The 14,876-nt window shown below is 38.4% G+C and overlaps 1 protein-coding gene across 3 annotated transcripts in view; it reads right to left on the reverse strand.

Moving 5' to 3' along the window:
* Positions 1–14,876, reverse strand: part of ZFYVE9 (zinc finger FYVE-type containing 9) — a 279,436-nt gene that overhangs the window by 78,944 nt on the left and 185,616 nt on the right. For all 3 annotated transcript variants that reach the window (XM_058303586.2, XM_058303585.2, XM_071217438.1), the window contains 2 exons: positions 7,371–7,595; positions 6,165–6,247 (listed from right to left, as the gene is read on the reverse strand). In XM_058303586.2, the coding sequence (XP_058159569.1) occupies positions 6,165–6,247; positions 7,371–7,595 (308 nt within the window). The remainder of the gene's footprint in view (positions 1–6,164; positions 6,248–7,370; positions 7,596–14,876) is intronic.

Below are 14,876 nucleotides of genomic sequence, written 5' to 3' on the forward strand. Positions count from 1 at the left end.
TTTGTATAAATGAATTGATATTCACAAAAATTTCAGTCTCTGTTGTTAGATTATATCCCTTTTTATGCCAAAGCAGATTATAATCAGTAAGAAAAATGATCTTGTCAAAAATATGACTAAAACTAAAGTTACCAGAAAGGACTAAAGGGATGGGGGATTGGAGGGAGTAGGGGAGGGTTAGAGAGAAAGAGAAAGAGAGAGTGGGGCGGGGCTAAGGAAGAAAGGAAAGAAGAGAAAGAGTGAGATCTTATAGATTAAATGATAACTTCAGAATTTCCACTTCTGACCAAGATGGAGAAATAGGGACCGGTTTCTCCACTTGCCTGAAACAACTAAAAACTGCACAAAATATATGAAACAATGGTTTTTAAGATACTGAACATCAGGCAACAAAGGAAATGATCTGTGGGAAACAAAGGCATGTTGTTTCCATGGAAGCAAGTTACTTCCTTGACCACTGAGTCAAACTGTCCCTTGTGATTATCGGTGCGGATCACAATCTTGGCAGGGAAAGCACACTTGCAGGAAGTACAATAACATATAGAACAGAACAACCTGAGTAACAAGATTTATGAGTATAGTTACTGATTTTTATAATAATAGTTCCAGTGAAGTTTGTTGGTGTTCATCAATCACTAGTTAATATAGAATGAGGTAAGGGTAATAGGTAACTTGATTTTGTGCTGAATGTCACGTACGTTAGGGGTATATATACTAGCCCCTCGACTCAATAAAGTTGTCTGATGAGCTTGAGAAATCAATGCTCTCAGATCCCCTGAACCCAATCTTTCTTTGTCTTTCATTCCCGATACCTCGGTCACCGACCAAGACTCCGACAATGATCCTTAAGAGAGAGGAAATAAATAAGGTAAGTTCCAGCTTATGCCTTGAGAGACTATCCAGGCAGGGACAGCAAACACAGGAAAAGCCTGGAAGTCTCTCTGAGTTAAGGAGAGAAAGTTGAGATTCCAGAGACACCAAGACAGTTAGAGCTTGCAGGACAGAGATCTAGAGAGTACTGAACAAGAAAGAAGCCTGATGATTTGCAGAGGGTATACGCCAAACTATTCAGCAGAGTTCTGATGAGCAAATGGGTGTGTGGAAACTGCCTGAGCCAGTGAAAGAACCATCTGAAGGATTATGTGAACGTGAACATTATCCAATACTCACACAGGTCTGGCAAGAGTGCCAATTTCCACCAGCCAGATAGGAAAAGCTCATAATTAATAGGTACTGGGAAGAGTATTCAGAAAGGTCTTACCTTAGTAGGGAGGAATAATTAGTCTTAGACTAAACACAGCTCTGATCCCACCTTATAAATCTTAAAGGCAAGCCTTGAAGAGATCAAACTGCTTCCAAGTAACTTAACTGCATTACTTCCAAGAGAGGTTAAGAATATTTGTAGGAATACAAAGATATCCCACATTCAGTAGGTAAAATCACAATGTCTGGCATCCAATAAAAATTACCAGGTATGCAAATAAGCAGGAAAATATCACTTAAATTAGGCAGGAAAAAAAAAATCAATAAAAACTGAACCACAACTAATAAAGATGTTAGAATTACCAAAAAGAACATTATAATAGTTACTATAATGGTTATTTCACATGTTTAAAACATTAAACAAAGTATAAAGGATATTAAAGAAAGGTCAAAAATCAAACTTCTAGAGATGAAAACTATAATGTCTGAGATAATATACTGGGTGGAATTAGCGGCAGCTTGGACATTGCAGAAGATAAGTGAACTTGAAGACACAGCAATTAAAACAATCCTAAATGAAACACAGAGAGAAAAAAAGACTGAAAATGAAATAAAAAGTGCATTAGTGAGTTGTGAAACTATTTCAAGCAACCTAGATGTACATAGTTTGAATCCCTGAAGAAGATGGGGGTGAAGAGAAAAAGTATTTAATGAAAATTATAAAACCCTGGATCAGAGAAGCTCAATGAATCCTAACCATAAGAAACATGGAAAGAAAAAAAAACTACACCAAGGCACATTATAATCAAATTGCTCAAAACTAGTGATATAAAGAAAAATTTAAAAGGAGCCAGAGAAAACAGAAACATTACATACAGAGGAATAAAGATAAGGATGAGAACATTTTTTTCATCTAAAACAATGCAAGCTATCGGACATTGGAGCAATATTTATAAAGTACTCAAAACGAACAAACAAAAACTATCAACTAGAATTCTACATTCAGTAAAATATCTTTAAAATACGAAGGTAAAATAAAGATGCTATCACAAATATAAAAGCTGAAAGTACTCATCACCAATAGACCCATAAGAAATGTTACAGGAACTCTTCCAGGCCAAGAAGGAAAATGACACCAGATACAAATATGATATATACTAAGGAATAAGGAGTATCAAAAATGTAACTACATGGATAAATCTACAAGATATTTTCCTTATTGCTTAAATCACTTTAGAAGATAATTGGAGAGGACTGTGGGAAGATGGCAACAGACTGACAGGCAGAGCTGAATGCTCTCACAAAAACAAGAGAAAGAGCCAAAAGTTGTCTGAGGGACTTGTTTTCGGGTCAGTGGACCAGGACAGTGCTACACAACTCCCAAGAGGGTGAGGGACAGAGAGATCAAGAAGCCAAAATGACAAACCTGAGTTACCAAGCCTCATGTTGACCTGGGAAGGGTTCCCTTTCCCCATCACCAAGATATTAAGCTGGGATAAAACCCCTGGCTCAGTGCAGTTGACTGAGAGGGGAACAGGCATCTTCCTCCCTGTCAGCTACTTCAAGGGAAAGGGGAGGGTAGGGGGGGTGTTTTTTTTTTCAGTGAATTCGGCCAGCAGAGCACGCTTTGAATCTCTGATCTGGAGATTCAACACAGGAACACAAGAAAGGCCAGATTGAAACACCTCTGTGGAAAAGGGCATTGACTAGCGCCATCTGCTGGCCAGTCTGGAAACCACATGAGCAAAAACTACTCACATACTCTATATCCAAACCCTGGGAGAAAATCTGCACCCTACTTGTGAGTCCTGGGCCTGCTATTGAAAATGTAAGGTTGGCAATTTTAAAGACTGAGAATAAGTTCAACCAAATATCAAAGAAGAGCTGTGGGAATAAAAAAAAAACAATAGGCAAGGGAGAGAAATTAGCGATCAGAGTAAATTCACCAACATATTCAGATGCCTAGACATTAGCAAAAAATTACAAGCCATACTAGGAAACAGGAAGAGATGGCCCAGCCAAAAGAACAAACCAAATATCCTAAAGCGATATGGGATTTAATACAATTAATCAGTGATAATCACAGAACTCTCTTAAATCACTTCAAAGAATTTAAAGAAAATATGACTAAAGAAATAACGGATATTAAGAAGACACTGGGAGAGTATAAAGAACATTTGAAAGCCTGCAAAGAAAAGTAACAAACCTTATGGGAATGAAAGACATGATGGATGAGATTAAAAATACATTAGAGGGAAACGGACTTGGCCCAGTGGTTAGGGCGTCCGTCTACCACATGGGAGGTCCGCGGTTCAAACCCCAGGCCTCCTTGTCCCGTGTGGAGCTGGCCCATGCACAGTGCTGATGCGCGCAGGGAGTCCCTGCCAAGCAGGGGTGTCCCCCGCGTAGGGGAGCCCTACGCACAAGAAGTGTGCCCTGTAAGGAGAGCCGCCCAGCACAAAAGAAAAGTTCAGCCTGCCCAGTAGTGGCGCTGCACACATGGAGAGCTGACAGCAAGATGACCCAACAAAAAGAGACACAGATTCCCGTGCCACTGACAACAACAGAAGCAGACAAAGAAGAACATGCAGCAAATAGACACAGAGAACAGACAACTGGGTGCGGGGAGGGGAAAGGGTAGAGAAATAAATAGATAAAAATAAAAAAATATCTTAAAAAAAAAAACATTAGAGGGAAGCAGATGTGTCTTGAGTGATTGAGCTCCTGCCTACCACATAGGAGGCTCCAGATTCGGTTCCTGTTGCCTTCTGGAGTAGACAAGCAAGACAGCAAGCTGGTACGATGGGGAGGCACAGTGAGCTAAAGCAATAAGGAGTCACAAATAGGAATGACAATGACAGACACAACAAAGCAGGGAGCTGAGATGGCTTAAGTGATTGAGCACCTCTCTCACATATGGGAGGTCCCAGGTTCAGTTCTTGGTGCCTCCTAAATAGAAGATGAGCAGACACAGAGAGCATACAGCAAATAGACACAGAGAGCAGACAGCGAGCTCGAAATGAGTGGGTGGGAATAAAATTTAAAAAAAAATAAATTGGTGGCAGATAAGAGCAGATTTGAAGACAAATTTAGTGATTTCGAGGACAGAACATCTGAACTGGAAAAGACAGGAGAATAGAAAGAGAAGAGAATGGAAAAAATGGAACAGAGTCTCAGGGAACTGAATGACAATGAAAAAATGCACAAACATTTGCATTACTGGTGTCCCAGAAGGAGGAGAGAACGGAAAAGGAGCAGAAAGAATATTTGAGGAAAAGACTGAGAACTTCCCAATCCTTTGAAGGACATAGATATCAATATCCAAGAAGGACAATGTACCCCAAACAGATTAAACACAAATAGACCTACTCCAAGACAGCTACTATTCAGAATTACAAATATCAGAGATAAAGAGAAGCTTCTGAAAGCAGCAAGAGAAAAGCAAAGCATCACATACAAGGGAAACTCTTAATAAGATTAAACGCCAACCTCTCATCAGAAACCATGGAGGAGAGAAGAAAGTGGTATGATGTATTTAAGGTAGTGAAAGAAAAACTGCCAGTCCTTCAAAAATGAAGGTTAAGTTCAAAATCTTCACAGACAAACAAAAACTGATAGAATATGTTACCAAAAGACCATCTTTGTAAGAGAAACTAAAGGGTGCTGCACCCTGAAAGGAAAAAACAAGGGTGAGAGATTTGGAGAAGAGTTTATCAAAGCCCTATGAAGGAAAATGCATACCATGAATTATTTGAATCTTTTTTTATTATCATTTAAAGTTTTAGACACAGGGACATTTATTCTGGAGAAATAGGGCAAAACTCCTGTTTGTAAGATAAGTCTTTCAATGAAACATGTAAATCTAAATGGTAGCGTTATTGTATAGTATTTATTTATTTATTTTCTCTCTCCTTGCCCACCCCCCCCCAATTGTCTGCTCTTCTGTGTCCATTCGCTGTGTGTTCTTCTGTGACCGCTTCTATCCTTATCAGCAGCACTGGCAACCTGTGTTTCTTTTTGTCGTGTCGTCTTGTTGTGTCAGCTCTCTGTGTGTGTGGTGCCATTCTTGGGCAGGCTGCACTTTCTTTTGCGCTGGGCGGCTCTCCTTATGGGGCGCACTCCTTGCGCATGGGGCTTCCCTATGCAGGAGACACCCCTGTGTGGCACGGCACTCCTTGCATATCAATACTGTGCATGGGCCAGCTCCACACGGGTCAAGGAGGCCCGGGGTTTGAACCGCAGACCTCCCATGGGGTAGGCAGATGCCCTATCCATTGGGCCAAGTCCGCTTCCCTATTGTATACTATTTAGACTTTGCTTTGATAAGTTATGATTTATACTTTAGAATTCTGAGCATGTTTTTGACATATAAATTTAATGTAATCCAAATATATGGATGGATAAATTTGAAGCCACAACTTGAAAAGCAAATTCTTGAATAGAAAATAACTTGGTCAGTGTTATTAAAATGTTGACTCATTGACTTTTGTTTATAATAAAGGAAATAAATGATTGCTTTCTCTCCTAGAAATTACTGCTGTTACTATTAAAAAAAAAAAAAAAGGGGGACAGGGGTGAGTGTAGCTCAATGGTTGAGTGCCTGCTTCCCATGTATAAGTCCCGGATTCAATCTCCAGAACCTCCTTGGAAAAAAAAAAAAAAAAAAAAACTACAACAGAATGCAGGTGCTATAATTAGACATTACCTCTAGGCCTCACAATAATCCTTCAAGGTCACTTAGATAGTAAGTGCATGACTGAGGTTGGAATCCTTGCATTATTTCACTCTGAAGCTCCATATGCTTTCCAAACAATATATATGCACTTTTCTTTTCCTCCAGCATAGATTATTACCTGCTTGAAACAGCCAAGGCATGGCTATCAACAAAATAATAAAACCCTTGTCCTCCTTCTCCCATATGAACCCCAGTAAGGATAAAGAAAATTAAAGTACCAACTTACTGCAAGAAGATTCATGATGGTATGCCCCGTCTCTCCAAATAATGGCTTCCGAAATCTGACACTGAACAGTGGGCATGGATAAACTATTGAAATGAAAAATGACCAAGTTTCAAAACTTAAAATTTTGGTAAAAGAGACATCATGGCAAATTCAGTTTTCAAAATACAATTGTAGTGGCTCATTACAGCACATTAAACATAGGACTCAAAACATAATTAGTATGGTAATGCTATAGACAAATTCTGAGCCTCCTACAAACTATACCAAAGTTTTAAAAAACTGGGCCACAAGATCTTAGGGAGCAGTTTTCTTCAAACAGGACTAATTTGATCCAACAAATAAATATCTCCTGATTCCTCTATGATGAAGAAGTCTAAAAGAGTTCACTCTTCTACATCTCCCAATCAGGACCCTCCTTAGCTCCAAGGTAGAGCTAGCACCAAATACGAGGAGGTTCTACTGACAGGCTCATACCCTTGAACTTAATGATCTGAACTGCCTGTACAAGCAGGAAGATGTACATGTTTTTCCCTCTGCACAGAATCCTCCTTTCCCCTACTTCATTTGGTTAATTCATATACTTCTTTCAGAGTTCAGTCCAGAGGCCAATTAGTCCTAGAATTGTTTCTCATCCAACTTCTTCACTCCTGGTCAAGTTAGAGCCCATCTTGGAGTTTCCAAAGAACTTTGTTAACCTCGATCATATGCTTTAACACAATACACTATAATCATGATTTCTATCTGTCTTCCTTTACTAAGCTTCTCAAATGCCTATAACCATGTGTAGCCATTACTAAATTCCTAGGATTCTTGACTTAAGTGTAGGCCTCTGAACCACTATCTTTCAGAAAATATTTTCCAACCAAATGACAAAGTATATGTTCACCATATATTGATACAATACAAAACTAAAGATACTTGTTCATATTCTTTTTTTTTCTGAAGATAATCATGTATTTATCAATGAACTATAAAAATACTAAATTTACAGGGTAATAATAATCACCAACTTCTTCATATGACATTGTAAGTTCTTCCCACTACAGCCAAAATAAGTAGAGACAGTACCCAAATTTATCCTAACTATTTGAAAAGACCTCCTCTGCTTGGTGTTATCACTAAACAGATGAGCTCTGAATATTTCTGGCCTTATTTAGTCATCATGGGTTGGCAATATGGCTGAAAAGAGAGAATTTTACTACTTACGTCGATATTCAGCTCCAAGTCTCAACATTAGTCGGATGGGAAATACTTTAGCCCAAGGAGTTTCCCATTTCTGGATGAGAATCCCAAACAAGTATGGTGGGGTTGGGAGTACTAAGTCTTGCAGTGACTGGTAGGTAGATGTCACATATAAGAACCCACCATGTTCTTTACTGCCAAGGAAACTTTGACTGAAGAAGGAATGTCCCAAGTTGCTCACAACATTTCCTGAAACACAAAAGTTGACTAATTTACTTTCTATCAAGAAATAGAAACATATATATATATGTTTTTTAAAGGAGATGTTGGGACCTCATATGTGGGAAGTAGGCACTCAAACCACAGAGCTATAACCACTCTCCTCAAGAAATATTTTTAATAATATTATTACTCAGCACTGGGCCAGACACTACTGAACACTAATTCACAATCATTCACCAAGAAGGACACTGTTCAGAAAGTTGTTTTTTGGAAAAATGGCATTTGTTAAGTGAAAATTTGTTTTCTACATTCATGGGGCTTCTGATGACATGAAATGGCCTGTATTATCACACTGTAGAAGTCTGTCTAGCTAAAAGCCAAAAATAGCAATGCCTTCTTTAGTTAAAATGAATTACTTTACAGAAGTCTCACAATAAGACTTATTGCCTCAAAGGTCATGAAAAAATGTTAGGATTAGGTACCTGTTCTCAAACAGAGCTAATGATCTCATGAGGTGAACAAAGTCAATTCATGAACGTAATGAAGACAATAAGCACAATAAGCACATATGACATAACACAATAGGGGAAGAAGGTTTATGAAGAGGGTTATCACAGATAAGATTGGTATCTTAGCGTCTTAGTTTGCCACGGGACTGCTGATGTTAAATACTACACATGGGTTGGCTTTTATAATGGGAATTTTATTTAGGGTAAAAGCTTACAGTTCCAAGGCCATGAAATGTCCAAATTAAGATCCCATCAGAGATACTTTCTTACCAAAGTCAGCTGCCACATAGTGAAGCAAGATGGCAGATAAACTCTCCCTAAGTCTCTGCCTTCCCCTTCAGGCTCACTGTCTCTCAAAGCCCAGCTCCTGGACCTTAGCTGTGAACAACCAGGAAAAGGGCTTGTCTCTTTCCAGCCTCCTCTCTCAGTTTCGGTTGCTCCACTTTCTTCCTGAGTTCTGCTGTGAGCTATTGGGCATATGGCAGGGCTCATCTCCTGAGCCTAGAGCTGTTCCATGGGCCCAGCTCCTTGGAGGTCTCCTTCCATGCCTCTCATACTCTGCTGGTTCCAGACTCTGGGACTTCTCTCAGCCCTTGGGGCTTCTCTGTTTTTCTGGAGTCCTCTCTCTCACAGGACATGATCAATATGGCAGCTTCCTTTCTCTCTATGTCTCCTGTTATATCAGACCGAACAAGAGGGTGGAGGGAAGTGGATCTGGCTCAACTGATAGAGCATCTGCCTACCATATGGGAGGTCCAGGGTTCAAACCCAGGGCCTCCTGACCCATGCAGTGAGCTGGCCCATGCGCAGTGCTGATGAGCACAAGGAGTGCCATGCCACACAGGGGTGTCCCCTGCATAGAAGAGCCCATGCAAAAGGAGTGCACCCTGCAAGGAGAGCTGCCCTGCATGAAAAAGCACAACTTGCCCAGGAGTGGCACCGTAAACATGGAGAGTTGATGCAGCAAGATGACGCAAAAAAAAAAAAGAGAGAGACACAGATTCCTGGTGCCACTGACAAGAATGTAAGCGGACATAGAAGAATACACAGCGAATGGACAGAGAGAGCAGACAAAGGGGGGTGGGGGTGGGGGAATAAATAAGTAAATAAATAAATAAATAGATAAATAAATAAAGAGGGTAGAGACCCAAGCTGGCTCATGTCTCACTGACACCTGGTCCAATCAAAAGGCCCCACACCCAAAGGAATGGATTAGTTAAAAAACATAATCTTTCTCTTTTGAAGATTCATAAAAGAACTTCAAAATGTCATAACTGAGTAGGTTTATTCTTTAAAATTTTATTTAAGACAAATATAAAACAAATATCTGCAACTTAGGATTTATTTAAATTCATATTAGGCAGTTATTTTTTGTTTTATTTTGTTTTACTGCAAATGCTCTTTACTTTCTAATTCAAAAATACTTTTATGAATGAAATAATAACAAATACATCAACCTTTCATTAAGGAGACATTTTCCTCAGCTTAGAATTACAAAAGAACTTTTTGACAAGATCTGTTCAATAATGAACAGTAGATATGTTCACTAGACATGTATAAGCTTCCTTTGATACCTCTGAAAGAAATACACCAAATAAAGAAATCTCCAAAAGAGAAGTTAATGTTTACTTTCCCCCAAAACTCTTCTGTTCACAGGACATTTAGGAATCCTTGAGTGAAGAGGGAAGGTATGTTGACAGTGGGTTCCACAAGAGGAGAAAACCTATCCACTGAATGCAGAGAAGTTTTGTGGCTAGGAACCATGTTCACCTGAACATCATCATCCATAGTGCACTTAGGGGTGGTGTTCTCAGTCTCAGGATTAACCAAATCTGGCTGCACATTTAAGCAACTGGGCAAAAACCATAAGAACAAAAAAGTCCCATATCAAAGAACCAGTATAGTATTTTGAAAAATATCACGGGTTTCAGAGTCGCAGAGATATGAGTTTGAATACTTGTTCAATCACTCAATACTGTGTGATTTTCAAGTTGAGTAACCCCAAATTATATAACTTCTCTGAGCCTCAACAGCCATATAAAATGTGGGAAATTATACTAAATTTCAGACTTGTTGTGAAGAACAATGATAGAATACATATAAAATGTATAACAGCACCTGGCACACAATGTATTCTACAAAAATTCTAACTATTAAGGTTGTAATGAAAATATACATATAATGATCAGCTGGACATTATAGAGTTTTCTTTGTTGTAGGAAAGATCCTACAGCAAGGGTTTTTGTTCCATGGACGCATTTGCCAGTCAGGTGAAAACCACAGACTCCTTACTAAGTTCACACTATACTATGTATTATTTAATAAATATATCACACCAGCACCAACACATCCCTGCAAGAATAATGTTCTTTTTAAATTTCAATTCAAGCTCATTGACCCTTTGTTAAGAACCCCTGTTCTAGAGTAAGGTTTGTATAAATTTAAATCTTTTATCCCTGATTGTTTGGGGGAAAGAGGGAGAATAGAAGATCAAAGAGATGGAAGATCTGTTTCTTTCTGTAACAGAGGTGGCACTCTAAAGCTCTGCTTTGTGTGTGTTTCCCAAAACTGTCCTACTGTATATAGCTCAGAGATGAAAAATATGATGGTTTAGTATTCAAAACATTCATTCTTTTGGGATTTCCCTATGAGAGCCTAAAATCTGGTCATTTTTCCACACATACTGATCTGCTTTCTGCCTCTACCATCTAACAGCCTTATCTCACTCCCAGTCACAAACCCACTCAGATTTTTCAGTGTCTCTACTCATTATAAAATATTGTTTCCTTTTAAGCAGCTAATTTCTTTAAAAAAAAAAATCTTTATTAATCCTAATGAGTGATTAAGTTTTCACTGTCATTTACCACATATCTACAAACAAGTAATATTCCAAAGGAATAGTTATCAGCAGAAATGAAACAATGGGTATAAGAGTTGACAAAGAAAGAAAAGAAAAACATCCATTTGAAGACTTAAGAATTTGGGGCTCTTAAACTCATAAAGTCTGTTATATACTAATTTATACAGGCACTTCTCTATAGAAACATTCAATACAATGATACATTTTATGACACATTAGCAAACACTGAAAATCCTTGCAGAACCAATCAAGTAAACTTTCTTTTTTTTAAAGATTTATTTTATTTATTTCTCTTCCCTTCCCCTCTGTTATCTGCTCCCTATGTCCATTCGCTGTGTGTTCTTCTGTGTACGCTTGTGCTTGCATTCTTGTCATGCAGCACTGGGAAACAGTGTTGCTTTTTTGTTGTTGTTGCGTCATCTTGCCACATCAGCTGTGTGTGTGTGTGGCACCACTCCTGGGTGGGCTGTGCTTTTTTTCACACGGGGCGGCTCTCCTTGCAGAGCACACTCCTTGCACATGGGGCACCCCTACACAGCATGGCACTCCTTGTGTGTGGCAGCACTGTGTGTGGGTCAGCTCACCACACGGGTCAGGAAGCCCTGGGTATTGAACCCTGGACCCTCCATACAGTAGGTGGATGCTCTATCAGTTGAGCCACAACCAATTCCCTCAACTTTTGATTTTGATCACATCAGTTGAAAATGTTTTGAAGCCAACCTAATCCATTGAACTTATCTTATATACTCTAAGACCACTGGAAAATCCATATTACTATAATAGACACCACATCTTTTCTCTGAGCATAAATGAGCTAGCAAAGATGTCAAATGCTTTATGTCAAGCTTACAAAGCACTTTTATATAGCATTAATCAAGTGATTATTAGACCAATGCTACTACGTAAATAGGGCAGGTACTATGACTGAATTTTGAGGGTTTATTATACAGATGAAGAAGCTGAGGAAAAGGGGCAGAAATGAAGTGGCTCTTAAAAGACACAAGTTTAAATAAATGACAAAGATCTAGAAAGCTGGTATTTCCGAGCTCTCTTTTCCATAAACTGCACTGTCTTTCAAAAATAAAACACAGCAATTTGCATTTTTCATCTCAAATATAGAATTTATACTTTATTTTTCCAAAGCCTAACAAACAGCCATCTTTAATTCAATTGAAATAGAACTGAATTATCTGTGACAACAGCATCCTTTCATTTCGAGTCATATTTATCAGCCTTCACATCAACTCAAATGGAAATATTTCCAAGCATCAATCAATGGTTCACTTATTTCAAGAAATACTAGTATTTTAAAATATTAATATAACTAAGCCTCAAGAAATCAAAAGAATTTAGACAGTCCCTTGGAGCTCTGTGTAATACAATAAAGTGCAGTTAAGCATAAGCTTTTCGTGAGTGTCATTCCCTCAGTTTTAGAGCTTCAGTGAGATTTAGCATCTAACTTCAAAAAGCTCAAGAGGCAGTAAATTTGCTTCTGAGGTCTCAAAAAATGGGATTGAGAGAAGACAAAGCTGACTTCAAACCCAGGTTCAGTCACTTACCAGCTTTGTATGTGCTCTTAGAAATGTTACTTACACACTTAGTGCCTGTTAGTAAAATTGGGAACAACAACTGTGTGATTCTTACAGAGTGGGAGTAAAGAAGAAATGAAATAGTACACATAAAGTAGGGAATCCATTGCCTCACTTGTATTAAATGCTCAATAAATGCTAAATAAGGCTTTATCACCTCTTTATGAATAATTTCACATAACTTTACTCATAGGTTGAAAAATTACCTTGCAAAGCTCCTTTGCTCACAGAAGGATACAATTTATCAAAAATATTCACATTGAGTAGGTAGTCCTTTTACTCTCATGATAAATTTCTTTGAGGAACACAACTTTTTTATTTTGATGAGGTTCCATTTATCTTTTTTTGTTGTTGTTGCTTGTGCTTTGGGTGTGAAGTCTAGGAAGCCATTGCCTAACACAAGGTCTTGAAGATGCTTCCCTACATTTTCTTCTAGAAATTTGACAGTTCCAGCTTTTATATTCAGGTCTTTGATCATTTTGAGTTGATTTTTGTATATGGTGTGAGGTAGGGGATCCTCCTCCTTTTTTTTTTCTTTTCGCAAATGGAGATCCAGATTTCCCAGCACAATTTGCTGACGAGACTATTCTTTCCCAATTGAGTGGTCTTTGTGCAAGCACTCTCCTTCGGGACTTACCTAAATAAGTTTAGAGAATAGCTCCAGGTTAAAGTGTAGGGGCATACCTGATCCTTTGTACACATACATCTTGTCTTAGATATGTTCTAGGAATTCTCCCATTTACAGGATTCTGAATGTTCTTTCTTCCCTAGGAAACAGTTTCTTCATGGTCTTGGGCACTGTACATATGTTCTACAGCCAGCATTCTCTTGTCTCAGAGCCACTTGACTGTTGTCCCACAGAGTTCTGTATGAGGTCAGGAAGCTGTCTTCTACAGGCAGGGCAAATTTTGGGGTGGTGAGTTCCTTAGGACCAGACATACATACTCACAGTATGTGCATGAGGGTTACTCTTTTCCCACTGGAACTGGGACAAGGAATCTGCACTGGGATCTTAGACCAGCTCCATGTTGAGCCAGTGAGGTGCAGGGTGAGGGGCCAGCGAGGTTGCTACTAGATCATACTACTTTTCTCTGACAAGATAGGGCACATTAGGGCAGTATGCCCATAGACCCAACCATGTTTAAGTAGACTTTTTCTTGATTTGGCACTTGCCTTGTTACCACAGGTCTTTAATTGTTTTCTGGAGCATTGAGAAAGATGTTTCTGCCAGTTCTTGCTGATTGGTAAAAGCATCTATGGGGAAATGGAGTGCTAAAGAATCTAATTCTGTCATGTTGTTCACAGGGGTCCTTTCCAAATAATTTTTAAAAAGATATAGTATTAAAGGAGTTCAGAAGACAATATTGCTTTTGTCTGGGAGGATCATCAGAGAAGTACTCAGAGCGAAAGCAGCTTTGGGTAAGAATTAAGGGAACTAACAAGATCCAGAGAGTTGGGACTGCAGGAAATAGCATGGGGATAGGGAGACTCCATGATCATGAATTATATATTATATATATTATCAGAATATATTAAGAACCAGGAAATGGTTAGTTTGGCTACAGTGGAAGCCTGGGGAGACTACTACTGGGAAATAAAACTGGAGCTATAAGATGTGGTCATGTAGAGTACTGGATGTTTGAATAAGAGGGAAACAACCAAAGACCAGCTAAAAAATAAAATAAAAAAATCTGGTAAATACATGACCCATTTCATTCAAATCCACGTTCTAAATGTTTGTAAAAAGCAGGTACAAACAAGGAGGAAGGGATGGGAGAAGGGAAGAAACAATATATTATCTAGAATCTCCCATAGCATTGAAATAGTCAGAAGGCAAAATGAAATTCTCTACAACATCATTTCTCACAAATTACAATTTTTCCCCTCACGATGGAAATCAGAAACTATTGAGACAAAAAAAAATTACATATTAAATAGTGATATACAGTATATATGTAGACATGTAACACATATATTATTATTAAATACATGTAGTTCTGATTAATAACAGGAAATTATAAAGAAAGTTTATTCAAGGGCTTCTAAGGCTTTTTGAGTGATTTATGGCAGAGTAACCACATGATAAAGGCTTTCACACTCAGCAGAAATTTAAGACATAATTTGCCAATTCCTTACAATGTGCTACTCGACTCAGGAGGGAGATAATGAATTGAGATTCTTTCAGAATACCTAAAATACTTTTCCACTTATAAAAACATCATAGTGAAATATATAAAACTACTTTCATGTTTTACAAATAGGATTCCTAATAAAAATATGAACAGCATATAGCTATTAAGCATATCTGTTTTATAGTTTTTAAATGGCAGTACTACTAATATATTCACAA

Source organism: Dasypus novemcinctus, chromosome 9 (assembly GCF_030445035.2).
Source record: "Dasypus novemcinctus isolate mDasNov1 chromosome 9, mDasNov1.1.hap2, whole genome shotgun sequence".
Taxonomy (NCBI): Eukaryota; Metazoa; Chordata; class Mammalia; order Cingulata; family Dasypodidae; genus Dasypus; species Dasypus novemcinctus.